We start from the raw sequence: 14,858 nt of genomic DNA, 5'->3' as shown, positions 1-14,858 counted from the left end.
AGGCCCTGAACCCCACCCTAAAGCCTTCAGCACTTTCAAATGAGGGATTACCAGGTTTGCAGGTCTGCGGCAACTTGGCTGCAGTGTCCAAAATGGGTGGGGCAGGTGGGATTAAAGTGAGGCTGTGGAGACAAGCTATTGGCAGAGAGGACACACTTTAAACCCTGGTAAGATGGCATTACCCAGAGAGGGGGAAGGATGAGGACACTGCAGAGCCCAAGACCATCGCCAGACCCGAGTCATGCAGCTCCTTTGTTTCAGGAACCACAGCTGACTCTAGAAGCAATAGCAGCATTTTCACTCCGCAGGTGCATCTCTTCCACGCTTTGGGGTGCCTGCCCTGCCTATGACTTCTGGAGCTGGGATTTGAGGCTCTACCAGGCCACAGCTCGCCAGCTTATAGGCGGTTAACTACCTGATTCAGCTCTTCGTCTCTTTCACTCCTTTACATCGGACTCACGAGGGCTGGGGGACAGCTCCCTTTCGCTAAGTGCTTCCCGCGTGCTGAACACCGCACGAATGCCCCTCGGCCCTACAGGACCAAACGACTCAGAGAGGGTGTGCGGTTCCACTGAGGACGCCCAGCGGAACAGCCGCCCCCGCCGCTATGAGATCCCCTGCCTGTCTAGCTCAAGCCCAAGCGCCCTCGCGGTCACGTGGCATTTCTGGAACATTCAGAACCTAACAGCCAGAATGCAGGAGGGCCAGGCCGAGGCCACAGCGCTAAACAACGCGCGCAACTGGCGGTCGAGGACCAGGCAGCGCCCACAGGCTAGAACCTCTATCTCGGTGAGCGGGCGAAGGGCTGGGGCCCTGTGCCGCTGGCGATCCCGGGGACCGCCTGGAACTCGCGGCACTAGGGATCCAGATGGAAAGTAACCCAGAGGCACTGCAGCCGCCGGAGACACAGCTACAGTACCGGACTACGGCCAGGATTGCCATACGCCACGGGCGGGGCGAAACCCGGCCTTTTGAAAGGCAGCAATTTAAACCAATCAGCGCAAAGGGTTGGCAACCCTCCGCCCAATTGGAATCGCTCTCATTCTGAAGGCGGTTCCGACATGGAGTCCGGCCGCCCAATGGGAGAGGTGGAAATTTCCAGAACGAACGGAACCAATGGGCGCGGCCAGCGCGGCTATGATTGGCAGAGCAAAAGACCAATCTGTGTCGCAGAAGTCCGCTCCTCCCTCCGTTCGTGCAGCCTGAGATGGGTGGGTTTATAGAGGGGCGTCCAATCCTGAGGTGCGGGGGAGGCAGGGTTGAGGGAATCACTCCCCGCTGTCCAATGAGAGGGAAGTGGAGATGATGGGCTGGACCTCAAACCAGTAGTAGAGCAGCACAGAGAGCCCCCTAGAAGTACTCGACCAGTTAGCAGGCGAGGAAGGGGCGGGAGCCGGGGGTCCCGGCAGCTTCTAGTAGGTTCCAGAAGGCGGCGCGTGCGGTTGGGATCGCGGAGCGGACGGATTCGATTCAACGGGGTTCCGGGCCGCGCTGAGCTATGGAGCAGGTGAAGGGGGAGGGGCGGGCTGAGGCCCCGAGACCGCCCGGGGACCGGCGGAGGCCCGGCCACGGTAGGGGGCGGGGCGGGTGCCGGATCTAGGCGACCGGAGCTGGGTGCTGGGGCCGGACGGGGCGGCGGCAGGGAGGCGAGGGCCGCGGGCGGCGGGCGGGAGCGGGATCTGTAGCGAGGCCGGCCGCGGGTAGCGCCCATCGCCCCTTGGTTGGGCGAGGAGGGCCGGGAGGAGGCCACAGCTTGGGTGAGTCGGGCCGGCGGCGGGAAGGGGGGCCGCGACCGGGTGCTGAAGGCGTCCCAGAGGGGCTGCTGCGGGCGATTCTGGGGAGGGTGCGGGCCGCAGAGGGCGGGGTGGAGTTGGGCCAGGGGCCGGGGTCGGCACCCGCGAGGTAGCGCTCCGGTCCGGGAGATCTGAGACAGCCGACGGAGAAACCGCTCGGGACTTAGCCACGAGGAACTTGGACAGATCCAGGGAGCGGGGACGGGAATACACTGGGAGTAACCCAGGGTCTTAGCAGCTTGGGATCCAGTTGGGGCAAATCTTACTCTTCTGCATCTGAGAATGTGAGGGTGGGAGAGCGTTGAGCGGGGATTTGGGGAGCCGCAGACCGAGTGTAGCTGATGCAGTAAAGGGAAGGGTGCCGCAAAAGTCCTTGGAACGAATTCCATCTCTGACAGTGGTTTACAAATGTATTGCGGCCCCTCCCTCTCTTTTTGTATGCGTGTGTGTGATTGTCGAGTGACCAAGGACCGACACTTCCGAAAGGTGGGTCCGAAAGGTGGATTTCTGGCTACACTGGGACGGTTGTAGACAATTTGCAGAGATTAACCGCTAGAAGTTATGGGCCTCTCTTGAGCATTTGGGGGGCAGAGTTTGAAGCGGCTGCTGCTTCCTTTCAGTGACTTGGTTATATGTCCTTAGTAGCTTGTGGTTGTGAAAGGCCTAGAGATTTTGTTCCATTGGAAGCTGTCATTGAGCTGTAATGATTCATCGGAAGAAAAAGGACAAAACAACCTCCGAGAAACCTCTACCAACATCTGAGAAATCCTCCGCTGAGAGTACTACCCTCGTCGCTCCCGTCCCATAACACTTGGGGGTGACAATTCTGAAACTATACCTGGTATTTGGTTCTTACTTCAGGTCCATAAAACTAAGATCGCCCACACGCTCCCCTTAAATAAGACATCTCGATGGACTAGTGACTACCACCCTTTTTTTGGTGTGAGTTACAGAGCTGAGCCTTTGGTCTCTTGTAGCAGTTGCTGCTTTAGGCAAAGCTCGAGCTTCCTTGCTGTATTAAAAAGAGTGGAAATGAAGTTAATAAACTTTTTGTGCCCATGTAATACTTCAGTTGTATGTAGGATTAAATGGGCTGTAGTATACGTGAGGAAAAAATTTCTGGAATAAGACATTGCTCTTTTACTTTTAAGAAAGGATCTCAGCTGGGTGCAGTGGCTCACACGTGTAATCCCCAGCACTTTGGGAAGCCAAAGCGGGCAAATCACCAGAGGTCAGGAGTTCGAGACCAGCCTGGCCAACATGGTGAAACCCCCTCTGTACTAAAAGTACAAAAATTAGTGTGGCATGGTGGCGCACGCCAGTAATCCCAGCTACTGGGGAGGCTGAGGCAGGGGAATCGCTTCACCCCGGGAAGTGTAGGTTGCAGTGAGCTGTGATTGTGCCACCACACTCTAGTCTGGGCGACAGAGTGAGACTCCGTCTTGAAAAAAAGAGAAAGGACCTCTTTTTGTTGTAACAAATTTATTTTTTATTTTTTAGAGACAGGGTCTGGTTCTGTGGCCCAGGCTGAAGTGCGCTGGTGGGATCATAGTTCACTGCAGCATCAAATTCCTGGCCTCAAGCGATCCTCCTGCCTCAGCCTCCTGAGTAGCTAACCACTCGCCACCACAACTGGCTAATTTTTTTTTTTTGAGATGGAGTCTTGCTCTGTCGCCCAGGCTGGAGTACAGTGGCCGGATCTCAGCTCACTGCAAGCTCCGCCTCCCGGGTTTAGGCCATTCTCCTGCCTCAGCCTCCCGAATAGCTGGGACTACAGGCGCCCGCCACCTCACCCAGCTAGTTTTTTGTATTTTTTAAGTAGAGACAGGGTTTCACTGTGTTAGCCAGGATGGTCTCGATCTCCTGACCTCGTGATCCGCCCGTCTCGGCCTCCCAAAGTGCTGGGATTACAGGCTTGAGCCACCGCGCCTGGCCCACAACTGGCTAATTTTAAATTTTTTTGTAGAGACGGGTTTTGCTATGTTTCCCAGGCTGGTCTCGAATTTCTGGGCTCAAGCTATCCTTCAGCCTTGGCCTCCCACTGCATTAGCACTAGAATTACAAGCATGAGTCACTTTGCCTGGTCTTAAAATGTTTGTTTTTAAATCACCACCACGCATGATAGAAGTGTATGTGCAGGTAGATAGATGGTGAATGAATATTTGACTTAGGACAGCAAACTGACATGGCAACTGTACAGATGACGTGGCATTTAACCCCAGGTGTGTTTGAGCCCACCATCTGGAAGCCATTCCTGAAAATAAGATTTTGTTTTCATTTTCAACTGTGAGGTTTGTATTTCAGTTTAGAAAATACTCAAGTTGGTCTGGGTGCGGTGGCTCACACTTGTAATCCCAGCACTTTGGGAGGCGGAGGTGGGTGGATCATGAGGTCAGGTTGAGACCAACCTGTCCAGCATTGTGAAACCCCATCTGTAGTAAAAATTTTAAAAATTTAAAAAAAGAGCCGGACGTGGTGGCTCAAGCCTGTAATCCCAGCACTTTGGGAGGCCGAGACGGGCAGATCACAAGGTCAGGAGATCGAGACCATCCTGGCTAACACGGTGAAACCCCGTCTCTACTAAAAATACAAAAACTAGCCGGGCGAGGTGGCGGGCGCCTGTAGTCCCAGCTACTCCGGAGGCTGAGGCAGGAGAATGGCATAAACCCAGGAGGCAGAGCTTGCAGTGAGCTGAGATCCGGCCACTGCACTCCAGTCCAGGCGACAGAGCGAGACTCCGCCTCAAAAAAAAAAAAATAAAAAAATTTAAAAAAAGAAATCGCCCCGGGGCGGTGGCTCACACCTGTAATCCCAGCACTTTGGGAGGCCAAGGCGGGTGGATCATGAGGTCAGCAGTTCGAAATCAGCCTGGCCAATATGGTGAAACCTTGTCTCTATTTTTAAAAATACAAAAATTAGCTGGGCGTGGTGGCATACTCCTGTAGTCCCAGCTACTTGGGAGGCTGAAGCAGGAGAATCGCTTGAACCCAGGAGGCGGACCTTGCAGTGAGCCGAGATTGCACCACTGCACTCCAGCCTGGGTGACAGCGAGACTCTCTCTCAAAAAAAAAAAAAATTTGGTGGGCATCGTGGCACGCACCTGTGGTCCCAGCTATGTGGGAGGCTGAGGCAGGACAGTGGCTTGAAGCCGGCTGGTGGAGGTTGCAGCGAGCAGACATTGCTCCACTGCCCTCCAGCCTGGATGACAGCGAGACTCTGTCTCCAAAAAAAAAACAAGTTGGACAGATTTTGAATGTTCAAGCTTGTCTTTTTTTTCAATAGGGGCCTTTCAAATAAATCCCGCAATGATACACTTCTTACATTTAACCCAACACAGGCATACAGCCATGTAACACATTCAGCAAAACAGTATTTACTGTTATGTGCCCTGTGTGCTGGTATTTTTTGTCCCAGTTGGTCTCTTAAAATGCTGGTCATGACCTACAAAATTGATTTCCTGACCCACTGCTGATCAGTACTGTGTTTGAAAAATGCTTTTTTAAAGCATAGGCAGGAACTTCACCAGCTGCCTCTTGACCCCACTTGAGTTTTGTTAACCCTTTGTGTTCTGGCCTCCGACTTGGGCTCTAGGATTTTTTATCCCTTGTTTGCTTAATTTGGCAGGTTCCTTCTGCCTGTGCCTCTGTAAGGTCTCTGATTGATGGAAGTTCCTGATCTCTCTATTTCAGGATTCCAAAATCATTTCTCTCTTTTTTTTTTTTTGTCCAGATAGAGTCTCACTCTGTCCCCCAGGTGAGAATGCAGTGGCGCGATCTCAGCTCACTGCAACCTCTGACTCCCAGGTTCAAGTGATTCTCCTGCCTCAGACTGCTGGGTAGCTGGGACTGCAGGCATGCACCACCACATCGGGCTAATTTTTGTATTGTTAGTAGAGACGGGGTTTCACCATGTTGGCCAGGCTGGTCTCGAACTCCTGACCTCAGGTGATCCACCCGCCTTGGCTTCTCAATGTGCTGAGATTACAGCCTAAAATCATTTCTCTTAACAAAATTATTTCTTGCATCAATTTACTGGGTTGTGAGTGGATAACATAGAATGAGTTAGTAACTTGGGTGACATAACTATCTCACAGAACGTTTACCTCTTAAAGGTATATTTTGGTCTGGTGTGGTGGCTCACCTTTGGGAGACTGAGGCAGGAGGGTTGCTTTAGCCCAAGAGTTTGAGACAAGCCTGGGCAATATAGTGAGACACCATCTCTACCACAGAAAGAGAAAAACATTTAGCCAGGCGTGGTGACATACACCTGTAGTCCCAGCTACTTAAAAGGCTGAGTTGGTCGGGCGCAGTGGCTCACACGTGTAATCCCAGCACTTTGGGAGGCCAAGGCGGGCAGATCACCTGAGGCCAGGAGTTCAAGACCAGCCTGACCAACATGGAGAAACCCCGTCTCTACTAAAAATACAAAATTAGATGGATGTGGTGGTGGTGGTGCATGCCTGTAATCCCAGCTACTCAGGAGGCTGAGGCAGGAGAATTGCTTGAACCTGGGAGGCAGAGGTTATGGTGAGGTGAGATCGCACTATTGCACTCCAGCCTGGGTAACCAGAGTGAAACTCCGCCTCAAAAAAAAAAAAGAACGAAAGAAAGAAAAAAGGCTGAGTCAGGAGGATTGCTTGAGCCCAGGAGTTGAAGGTTACAGCCAGCTGTGATCATGCCACTGCACTCCAGGCTGGGTAACAAAGTGAGATACCGTCTTTAAAATATATATATATATGTATATATATGGCTGGGTGCGGTGGCTCACGCCTGTAATCCCAGTACTTTGGGAGGCTGAGATGGGCGGATTATGAGGTCAGGAGTTCGAGATCAGCCTGGCCAACATGGTGAAGCCGCATCTCTACTGAAAATACAAAAATTAGCCGGGCGTGGTGGCAGGAGCCTGTAATCCTAGCTACTCAGGAGGCTGAGGCAGGAGAATTGCTTGAACCCACGAGGCAGAGGTTGCAGTAAGCCGAGATCGTGCCACTGCACTCCAGTCTGGGGACAGAGCAAGACTCTGTCTCAAAAAATAATAATAATAAAATGAATAAATGAAGGAGCTTCTCGAGGGGCTGCCTGCCCTCAGGTAGGCTGCTGTGGGGCGCCTGGCCTTTTGTGGGGCAGGTCAGTGAGGAGAAACCCTTTAGTGAGGACCCTGTTATGACAGGGCCAAGGCCTGCTTCACTTTTTTCTTTTTTTTTTAATTAAAAAGTAAACTTTAATGTCGAAAATGCAAACTTGGGAAGGGCAGAAAGATCACACACAGGGCTGTCACTTCACACTTGGAGGGTTGCACAGCAGCCCAGCAGAGGCACTCCTCACTTCTTAGACAGTGGGGTGGGCGGGCAGAGACGCTCCTCACTTCCCAGACCATGCAGGGGCTGGGCCGAGGAACTCCTCACTTTACAGACAGTGCAGCGGCCAGGCAGAGGTGCCCCTCGTTTCCAAGACAGAGGCGGGCGGGCAGAGGTGCTCCTCTCTTCCCAGTCAGGCAGCCGGGCAGAGGGGCTTCTTACTTCTCAGACGGTGGGGCGGCCAGGCAGAGTTGCTTCACTTTTTCAAACTGCTGTATCCCACCAGGTGCAGTGGCTCATGCCTGTAATCCCAGCACTTTGGTAGGCTGAGGCGGATGGATCACCTGAGGTCAGGTGTTTAAGACAAACAGCCTGACCAATATGGTGAAACCCTGTCTCTACTAAAATTACAAAAATCGGCCTGGCATCGGGGCAGGCACCTGTAGTCCCAGCTACTTGGGAGGCTGAGACAGGAGAATCACTTGAACCTGGGAGGCAGAGGTTGCAGTGAGCCAAGATGGCACCACTGTACTCCAGCCTGGGCGACAGAGTGAGACCCCGTCTCGAAAAACAAAACAAAACAAAACCCTGCTGTATCCCTACTTTTTGCACTCTAAATGTTTGAGAATGGAGAGGTTTAAACCACTGTAGCATTTCTTTATTCTCCATCCCCTTTGTAATGTAGTAATATTTAAGAATGGCAGGAATCAATTTGGGGGGGCTAGCTTGACTGTTACCCATTAGTGAACATTTATCTGTCATGTGGCGACATGTTGCCACACCAGGAAATGGAGACCAGTTCTTCTGTGATGGGAGGAGATGGCAACCATGCCATAGGCAGGCATCTTGCTGCTCCCAAGAAAGAGAAGCCTCTTGCTGCCATCCCACAGCCTTTGGGTCACTGGAGCATGTATCAGTGCCACTCCGCCCACCTTCTTCCTGTGAGGGGTGACTAGGCCTGTGCTCCATTTATCATTTGGATGCTTTGGAAATCTGTGACAAATGAATTGACTTTTCCACGAAAGCGTGTGATACGTCCTGGAGTGGCTTCCTGAGCTCCATGTAGAGACCGGAAGAGTGGCAGAGCCCTCATTCGTCACATGAGGGCTGGCGTGGAGTGCAGCCTGGGCTCTTTGCCCCTGCTTGTTTTTTCTTTGCTGGCTCCCTAGGGAAGGTGTGGGAAATTAAATAAATGAACTACTTTTCTCTTTTCTGATCTGTAAAGTCACCTATTTATTTGTTGGTAACTCTGTAAAAGAATGAGTCTTATCTTAAAAGCTTGTGATTAAATGGACTCATCATAGAAAAGCTGTGTGCTCCTTTCCCCTCAGGTCAATGAGCTGAAAGAGAAAGGCAACAAGGCCCTGAGCGCGGGCAACATCGACGATGCCTTACAGTGCTACTCTGAAGCCATTAAGCTGGATCCCCACAACCACGTGCTGTACAGCAACCGTTCTGCTGCCTATGCCAAGAAAGGAGACTACCAGAAGGCTTACGAGGATGGCTGCAAAACTGTCGACCTAAAGCCTGACTGGGGCAAGGTCAGCTGTGGGCAGCGGAGGGAGAGAGGCCCTGCAGACCTTTCCAGAAGTGCCTTTTGGTGGCCTGAGGCTCACCTGTCCTGATAGACTGATAGTTACCTGCCCACCTCCCTGTTTGAGTATCCTCCTCAGAAACAGCATTTTTTATCACATCTAAGATAGCTATTAGTTGTAATACAGCCTTTATTTTTGGTACTAAGAAGGAAGAGGCTGGGGCTGGGCGCGGTGGCACATGCCTGTAATCCCAACACTCTGGGAGGCAGAGGTGGGCAGATCACTTGAGGTCAGGAGTTCAAGACCAGCCTGGCCAACATGGTGAAACCCTGTCTGTACTAAAAATGCAAAAAAAATTAGCCAGGCATGGTGGCATGTGCTTGTAGTCCCATCTACTCAGAAGGCTAAGGCAGGAGGAGCACCCAAGCCTGGCAGGCAGTGGTTGCAGTGAGCTGAGATCGTGCCACTGCACTCCAGCCCAGGTGACAGAGCAAGACCCTGTCTAAAAAAAAAAAAGAGGAGGAAGAGGCCAGGTGCAGTAGCTCACACCTGTAATCCCAGCACTTTGGGAGGTTGAAGCATGAGGATTACTGGAGCCCAAGGGTTTGAGACCAGCCTGGGCAACATAAGGAGTCCCTCTCTTTACCAAGAAAATAAATAAGGAAAAAAAAATGCTGCTAAAGATACCACAGTTGATCAGAGGTGAATGGGGTGGGGCGGATGTGCCTCTGCTATTTGGATGGATCCTTAAAGTAACAGCCTTGGCTTTGTAGCCTAATCCTCTCCTTTTTTCTCTTTGGCCTTCGTGTGAATACTCATTTTTTTAAAAGTAGAATTGGCCGGGTGCGGTGGCTCATGCCTGTAATCCCAGCACTTTGGGAAGCCGAGGCAGGCGGATCACAAGGTCAGGAGATCAAGATGGTGAAACCCCGTCTCCACTAAAAATACAAAAAATAACCGGGCACGATGGCGGGCGCCTGTAGTCCCAGCTACTCAGGAGGCTGAGGCAGGAGAATGGCATGAATCCGGGAGGCGGAGCTTGCAGTGAGCCGAGATCGCGCCACTGCACCCAGCCTGGGGGACAGAGCGAGACTCCGTCTCAAAAATAAAATAAAATAAAATAAAGTAGAATTATTCTTTTTTGAGTTTATCTTCTGCATTTACCTCTGGGTGTTCTTTATTTTGTGTCTTTCTTTGGTGGTTTAAGGGCTATTCACGAAAGGCAGCAGCTCTAGAGTTCTTAAACCGATTTGAAGAAGCTAAGCGAACCTATGAGGAGGGCTTAAAACATGAAGCAAATAACCCTCAACTGAAAGAAGGTTTACAGAATATGGAGGCCAGGTTGGCAGGTAGGTACCACGCACAGTTTTCTTTCTTATTATTAATGGGATTAATTTTGAGTCTCCCCCTGAGAAATGTCAGTCTGTTAGGGTCTGGGACATAGTAATTCTAGTGAACTCATTTCATAGTGATGTGCTTTCCTTTACTCGGACAGAGAGAAAATTCATGAACCCTTTCAACATGCCCAATCTGTATCAGAAGTTGGAGAGTGATCCCAGGACAAGGACACTACTCAGTGATCCTACCTACCGGGAGCTGATAGAGCAGCTGCGAAACAAGCCTTCCGACCTGGGCACGTAAGTGGACGCCGCTCATTGAGGTTCTGGAAATCAGAAGGAATGTTATGCTTTTTCTTCCCGTAACCTCACAGCACAGGGTTCCCTGCCCTAAACTGCAGTTTCTGCCTTTGCTTATTCTCTGCAGAGCAGTAGCGGGTGGTCGTTTATTTGTAATTATAGAAAGGGTCAGGGGAGCATATATCACAGTAATCTAGAATGTTCCTTGTCATCTATATACACCTCTTGCCTGCTATCCTAGAACTCTTAATCTAGTGTCAACCCCATCCTTTCAATCTACTTAGGCCCTACTGTCTCTGTTGGTATATCAGGGTGGAAACAGGCTTGAAGTTCATGTGTAAAGATGTGTCTAAATCTTGTACTGGTATCCATCTCTATCTCAATCCTCTGGCTCCTGAGATCAGCTTCGGAAGTATACCTAAAACAACTTATTCCTCTGTGTATCTGCCAACCTTGAGGAATAAACTTGACCTCTGTGACTTTTATTTATTATTTTTTTTATTTTTTTTATTTTTTTGAGATGGAGTCTCGCTCTGTCACCTAGGCTGGAGTGCAGTGGTGTAATTTTGGTGCACTGCAACATCCACCTCCTGGGTTCAAGAGATTCTCCTGCCTCAGCCTCCTGAGTAGCTGGGATTACAGGTGTACACCACCACACCTGGCTAATTTTTGTATGTTTAGTAGTAGCGACAGGTTTCACCATCTTGGCCAGGCTGGTCTCAAACTCCTGACCTCAAGTGGTCTGCCTGCCTCAGCCTCCCAAAGTGCTGGGATTACAGGTGTGAGCCACCGTGCCCGGCTATCTGTGACTTCATTTTATTTATTTTTGTTGACTCTATTTTAGATGGTGTTTTGACGGTTTGAGCATTCCTCAATTGTATCTCATGAGTGATGCAAAATCTAGCCATCTTTTGACGGGTGAGGAGCTTCTAAACACAGGAATCTGACTTTAATAGTGGGAGTTAAAAGACTGATTGTGGGGAGAAGTAATTGCAATTTTTCTTTCTTTTTTTAAATCAATACTAGGAAACTACAAGATCCCCGGATCATGACCACTCTCAGCGTCCTCCTTGGGGTCGATCTGGGCAGTATGGATGAGGAGGAAGAGGTTGCAACACCTCCACCACCACCCCCTCCCAAAAAGGAGACCAAGCCAGAGCCAATGGAAGAAGATCTTCCAGAGAATAAGAAGCAGGTCTTGTTTTTTCTCCTCACTGTCACTCATTTATAGATAACTAGAAATCTTTATGTTGAATGGGAATATCTGTTGACCTTGAATGACCATGATTATTATGGTTTTTTTTAGAGATGGAGTCTCGCTGTGTTTCCCAGGTTGGTCTTGAACTCCTGGCGTCAAGTGATGCTCCTGCTTCAGCTAGGATTACAGTCACAAGCCACTGTGCCCAGCTGTAACTATTTTGAGTGCTTTGAAATGTGCTAAGCTTATGACTATTATTCATTAGAATGGTCAGCATGTTAAAAGATCAGCTTCAGGCCAGGCACAGTGGCTCACGCCTGTAATCTCAGCACTTTTGGAGGCCAAGGTGGGTAGATAACCTAAGGTCAGGAGTTCAAGATCAGCCTGGCCAACATGGTGAAACCTCATCTCCACTAAAAATAGAAAAATTAGCCAGGTGTCATGGTGGGCAGAAGAATCACTTGAACTTGGGAGGCCGAGGTTGCAGTGAGCCAAGATCTTGTCACTGCACTCCAGCCTGGGCGACAGAGCGGGACTCCATCTCAAAAAAAAAAAAAAAAAAAGATGAGCTTCACAAGAGAATTCCTAGGAGTGATGTGTAGCCAAGAGTGAGCAGCGGGAGTTGCCCTTCCCATGGTCGCAATGGTAGCTTCACTGCTGCCAGTGTGAATGTTGGTCAGAGCAAGACCAGAAAGTTGGGAGTAATTCACATCCTTGTCATGATCCAGAAGAATGTTGTCCACATCAATCCTTAGACCTTTGCTTCCTGGCTGGACATGGTATGCAGTTGGGAGCATCCGCTAAGCAGCACTCTTTTGGAGCAGGAGGCATGCGCCTCAACAATTTCATTTCCCTCCTTGTAACTGGAACAGCAGATTGTTGCCAAATTTAGCACTTTGAAATGGGTAAGCGTTGGTTGTTTAGGGTGTCTCAGCTGGAAAAAGGCCCTCCACTGTGGGCGGTAGCGAGTTTTGCCGAAGACTCGTGCCACTCAGCCCCTTCTCATCCTCTCGCCACGCTCTCTGCTATGGTTCCCTGACAACTAAGACCCTGAGGCAGCCACAGGACCGACACCAGATCTGCTGCAGCCTCTCAGAATAAAGCCTGGTCCAAAACTCTGCTGTCCTCAACGGTTGCTTCAAGTTGAAGGGATTTCCTCTCCCCTAAAGAAGCGCTCTGCTTCCTGACAAAGATCCAGGAGAGTAGGTGGAAAAGGGGGAGTTTCAGAGCAAGCAAAGATGAAGTTTTCATTCTAACGGCTGATACTTGACTGTATTGTCTATAGCTGATTGATGAAGAGGCCTTCAGGAGAACTTGATAGAGTTCTGTACATGTTAGCTGTATTTCAGAACTTGTGACAGATCATAGATTCTTGCTGTCTTTGTCACCTGAGTTAGATTTGCTCAGCACTCACTTCTAAACCTCATCTAGGCACTGAAAGAAAAAGAGCTGGGGAATGATGCCTACAAGAAGAAAGACTTTGACACAGCCTTGAAGCATTACGACAAAGCCAAGGAGCTGGACCCCACCAACATGACTTACATTACCAATCAAGCAGGTGAGGCCCAGAAACAAGGGGCAAGGGAATTATTGGGTATCTGAGGGAAGAAGCAAGGACTGACTATTCCTTCTTCACCATCCTGCCTGGCAGCGGTGTACTTCGAAAAGGGTGACTACAATAAGTGCCGGGAGCTTTGTGAGAAGGCCATTGACGTGGGGAGAGAAAACCGAGAAGACTATCGACAGATTGCCAAGTAGGCTCGACCTTCCAGAATACCTTGATAGCGTGGAGGGTTTCCTGTCCAAGACTTAAGTTTCTCTGCATGGGGAGGAGGGCTGCTGGCCATAGAATCTGCTGTGTTAAGAAAGGGCTGGCAGGCCGGGCGCGGTGACTCATGCCTGTAATTCCAGCACTTTAGGAGGCCGAGGCGGGCGGATCATGAGGTTAGGAGATGGAGACCACAGTGAAACCCCGTTTCTACTAAAAATACAAAAAATTAGCTGGGCATGGTGGCAGGCGCCAGTAGTCCCAGCTACTCAGGAGGCTGAGGCAGGAGAATGGTGTGAACCTGGGAAGCAGAGTTTGCAGTGAGCTGAGATCGCACCACTGCACTCCAGCCTGGGCAACAGAGCGAGACTCCATCTCCAAAAAAAAAAGGGCTGGCAAGAAGGTCACCGCAGGCAAGACAAAAGGTGTTGAAGGCAGTGATGGGAGTCTTTCCAGTTGCAGGTGTGTTTTTCTGCAGGAGCTGACCTTATCTGTTTGTCCTAAGCAGTCCTCGTCTCTATCTCTTTTTCAGAGCGTATGCTCGAATTGGCAACTCATACTTCAAAGAAGAAAAGTACAAGGATGCCATCCATTTCTATAACAAGTCTCTAGCAGAGCACCGAACCCCAGATGTGCTCAAGAAATGTCAGCAGGTGGGTAGGAAAGGAATAGGGGTATTTTCTTGTTTTCCTAATAATTGAGCCATTGTTTCTTACTGTTTTATTTAATAACGAACTTGACTTTTTTTTTTTTTTTTTTTTTGAGATAAGGTCTCACTCTTTGGCCTAGGCTGAAGTACAGTGGCACAGTCAAGACTCGCTGCACCCTCAACCTCCTGGGCTTCATTGATCTTCCCACCTCAGCCTCCTGAGTAGCTAGGATTACAAGCGTGTGCCACTACATCCAGCTAATTTTTTATTTTTTTATTTTTTGAAACGGAGTCTCGATCTGTCACCCAGCCTGGAGTGCAGTGGCACGGTCTCTGCTCATTGCAACCTCAGCCTCCCAGGTTCAAGCAGTTCTGCCTCAGCCTCCCGAGTAGCTAAGACTACAGGTGCGCACCACCACGTCCAGCTAATTTTTGTATTTTTAATAGAGATGAAGTTTCACTATATTGACAAGGCTGGTCTCAAAATTCCTGACCTCATGATCCATCCACCTCAATCTCCCAAAGTATGGGATTACAGGCCACTGCACCTGGCCACGTCCAGCTAATTTTTTAATTATTTGTAGAGAAGGGGGTCTCACTGTGTTGCCCAGGTTGGTCTTGAACTCCTGAACTCTAGTGATCCACCCTCCTCAGCCTCCCAAAGTGCTGGAATTACAGGCGTGAGCCACTATGCCTGGCTGAACCTGACCTTTTTTTAGGTAGTGGCTTTGGTCATCTTATATGATTCTTTTTCTGTTATTTAACAGTGACAACATATAGGAAGTGATCTGGTTTTTGGTTTTGTTTTGTTTTATTTTTTGCAGTTTTTTGTATTGGCCAAGATTTCAACCTTAAATGTGTTAATATTGAGGGCCTGTGCATTAAGAGTGTTAATAGTTCTTGTAACATAACACTTTGACTATTTTATACAACAAAAATGATGTGAATCAGGCCAATTGTCATAAATTATGTAGGGCGTGAC

General features: G+C 49.8%; 1 protein-coding gene across 2 annotated transcripts; it reads left to right on the top strand.

Annotated features, from left to right (window-relative positions):
- The first annotated feature begins 517 nt into the window (after nt 1-517).
- STIP1 (stress induced phosphoprotein 1) lies at nt 518-13,960 on the top strand. 2 transcript variants are annotated; one of them, XM_023186405.1, is made up of 8 exons: nt 518-1,211; nt 8,421-8,630; nt 9,832-9,973; nt 10,120-10,261; nt 11,288-11,456; nt 12,891-13,017; nt 13,111-13,213; nt 13,760-13,960. In XM_023186405.1, the coding sequence occupies exons 1-8, from the start codon at nt 1,062-1,064 to the stop codon at nt 13,926-13,928; spliced, it is 1,212 nt and encodes a 403-aa protein (XP_023042173.1). In that variant the 5' UTR covers nt 518-1,061; the 3' UTR covers nt 13,929-13,960. The 2 variants fall into 2 exon arrangements, with proteins under 2 accessions (XP_023042173.1, XP_023042174.1); XM_023186406.2 differs by lacking the exon at nt 518-1,211 and adding an exon at nt 1,318-1,507.
- Nucleotides 13,961-14,858: the final 898 nt, after the last annotated feature.

This window comes from Piliocolobus tephrosceles, chromosome 13 (genome assembly GCF_002776525.5).
Source record: "Piliocolobus tephrosceles isolate RC106 chromosome 13, ASM277652v3, whole genome shotgun sequence".
In the NCBI taxonomy this organism is placed as follows: domain Eukaryota; kingdom Metazoa; phylum Chordata; class Mammalia; order Primates; family Cercopithecidae; genus Piliocolobus; species Piliocolobus tephrosceles.
This window is presented reverse-complemented; position numbering and strand designations above follow the sequence as displayed.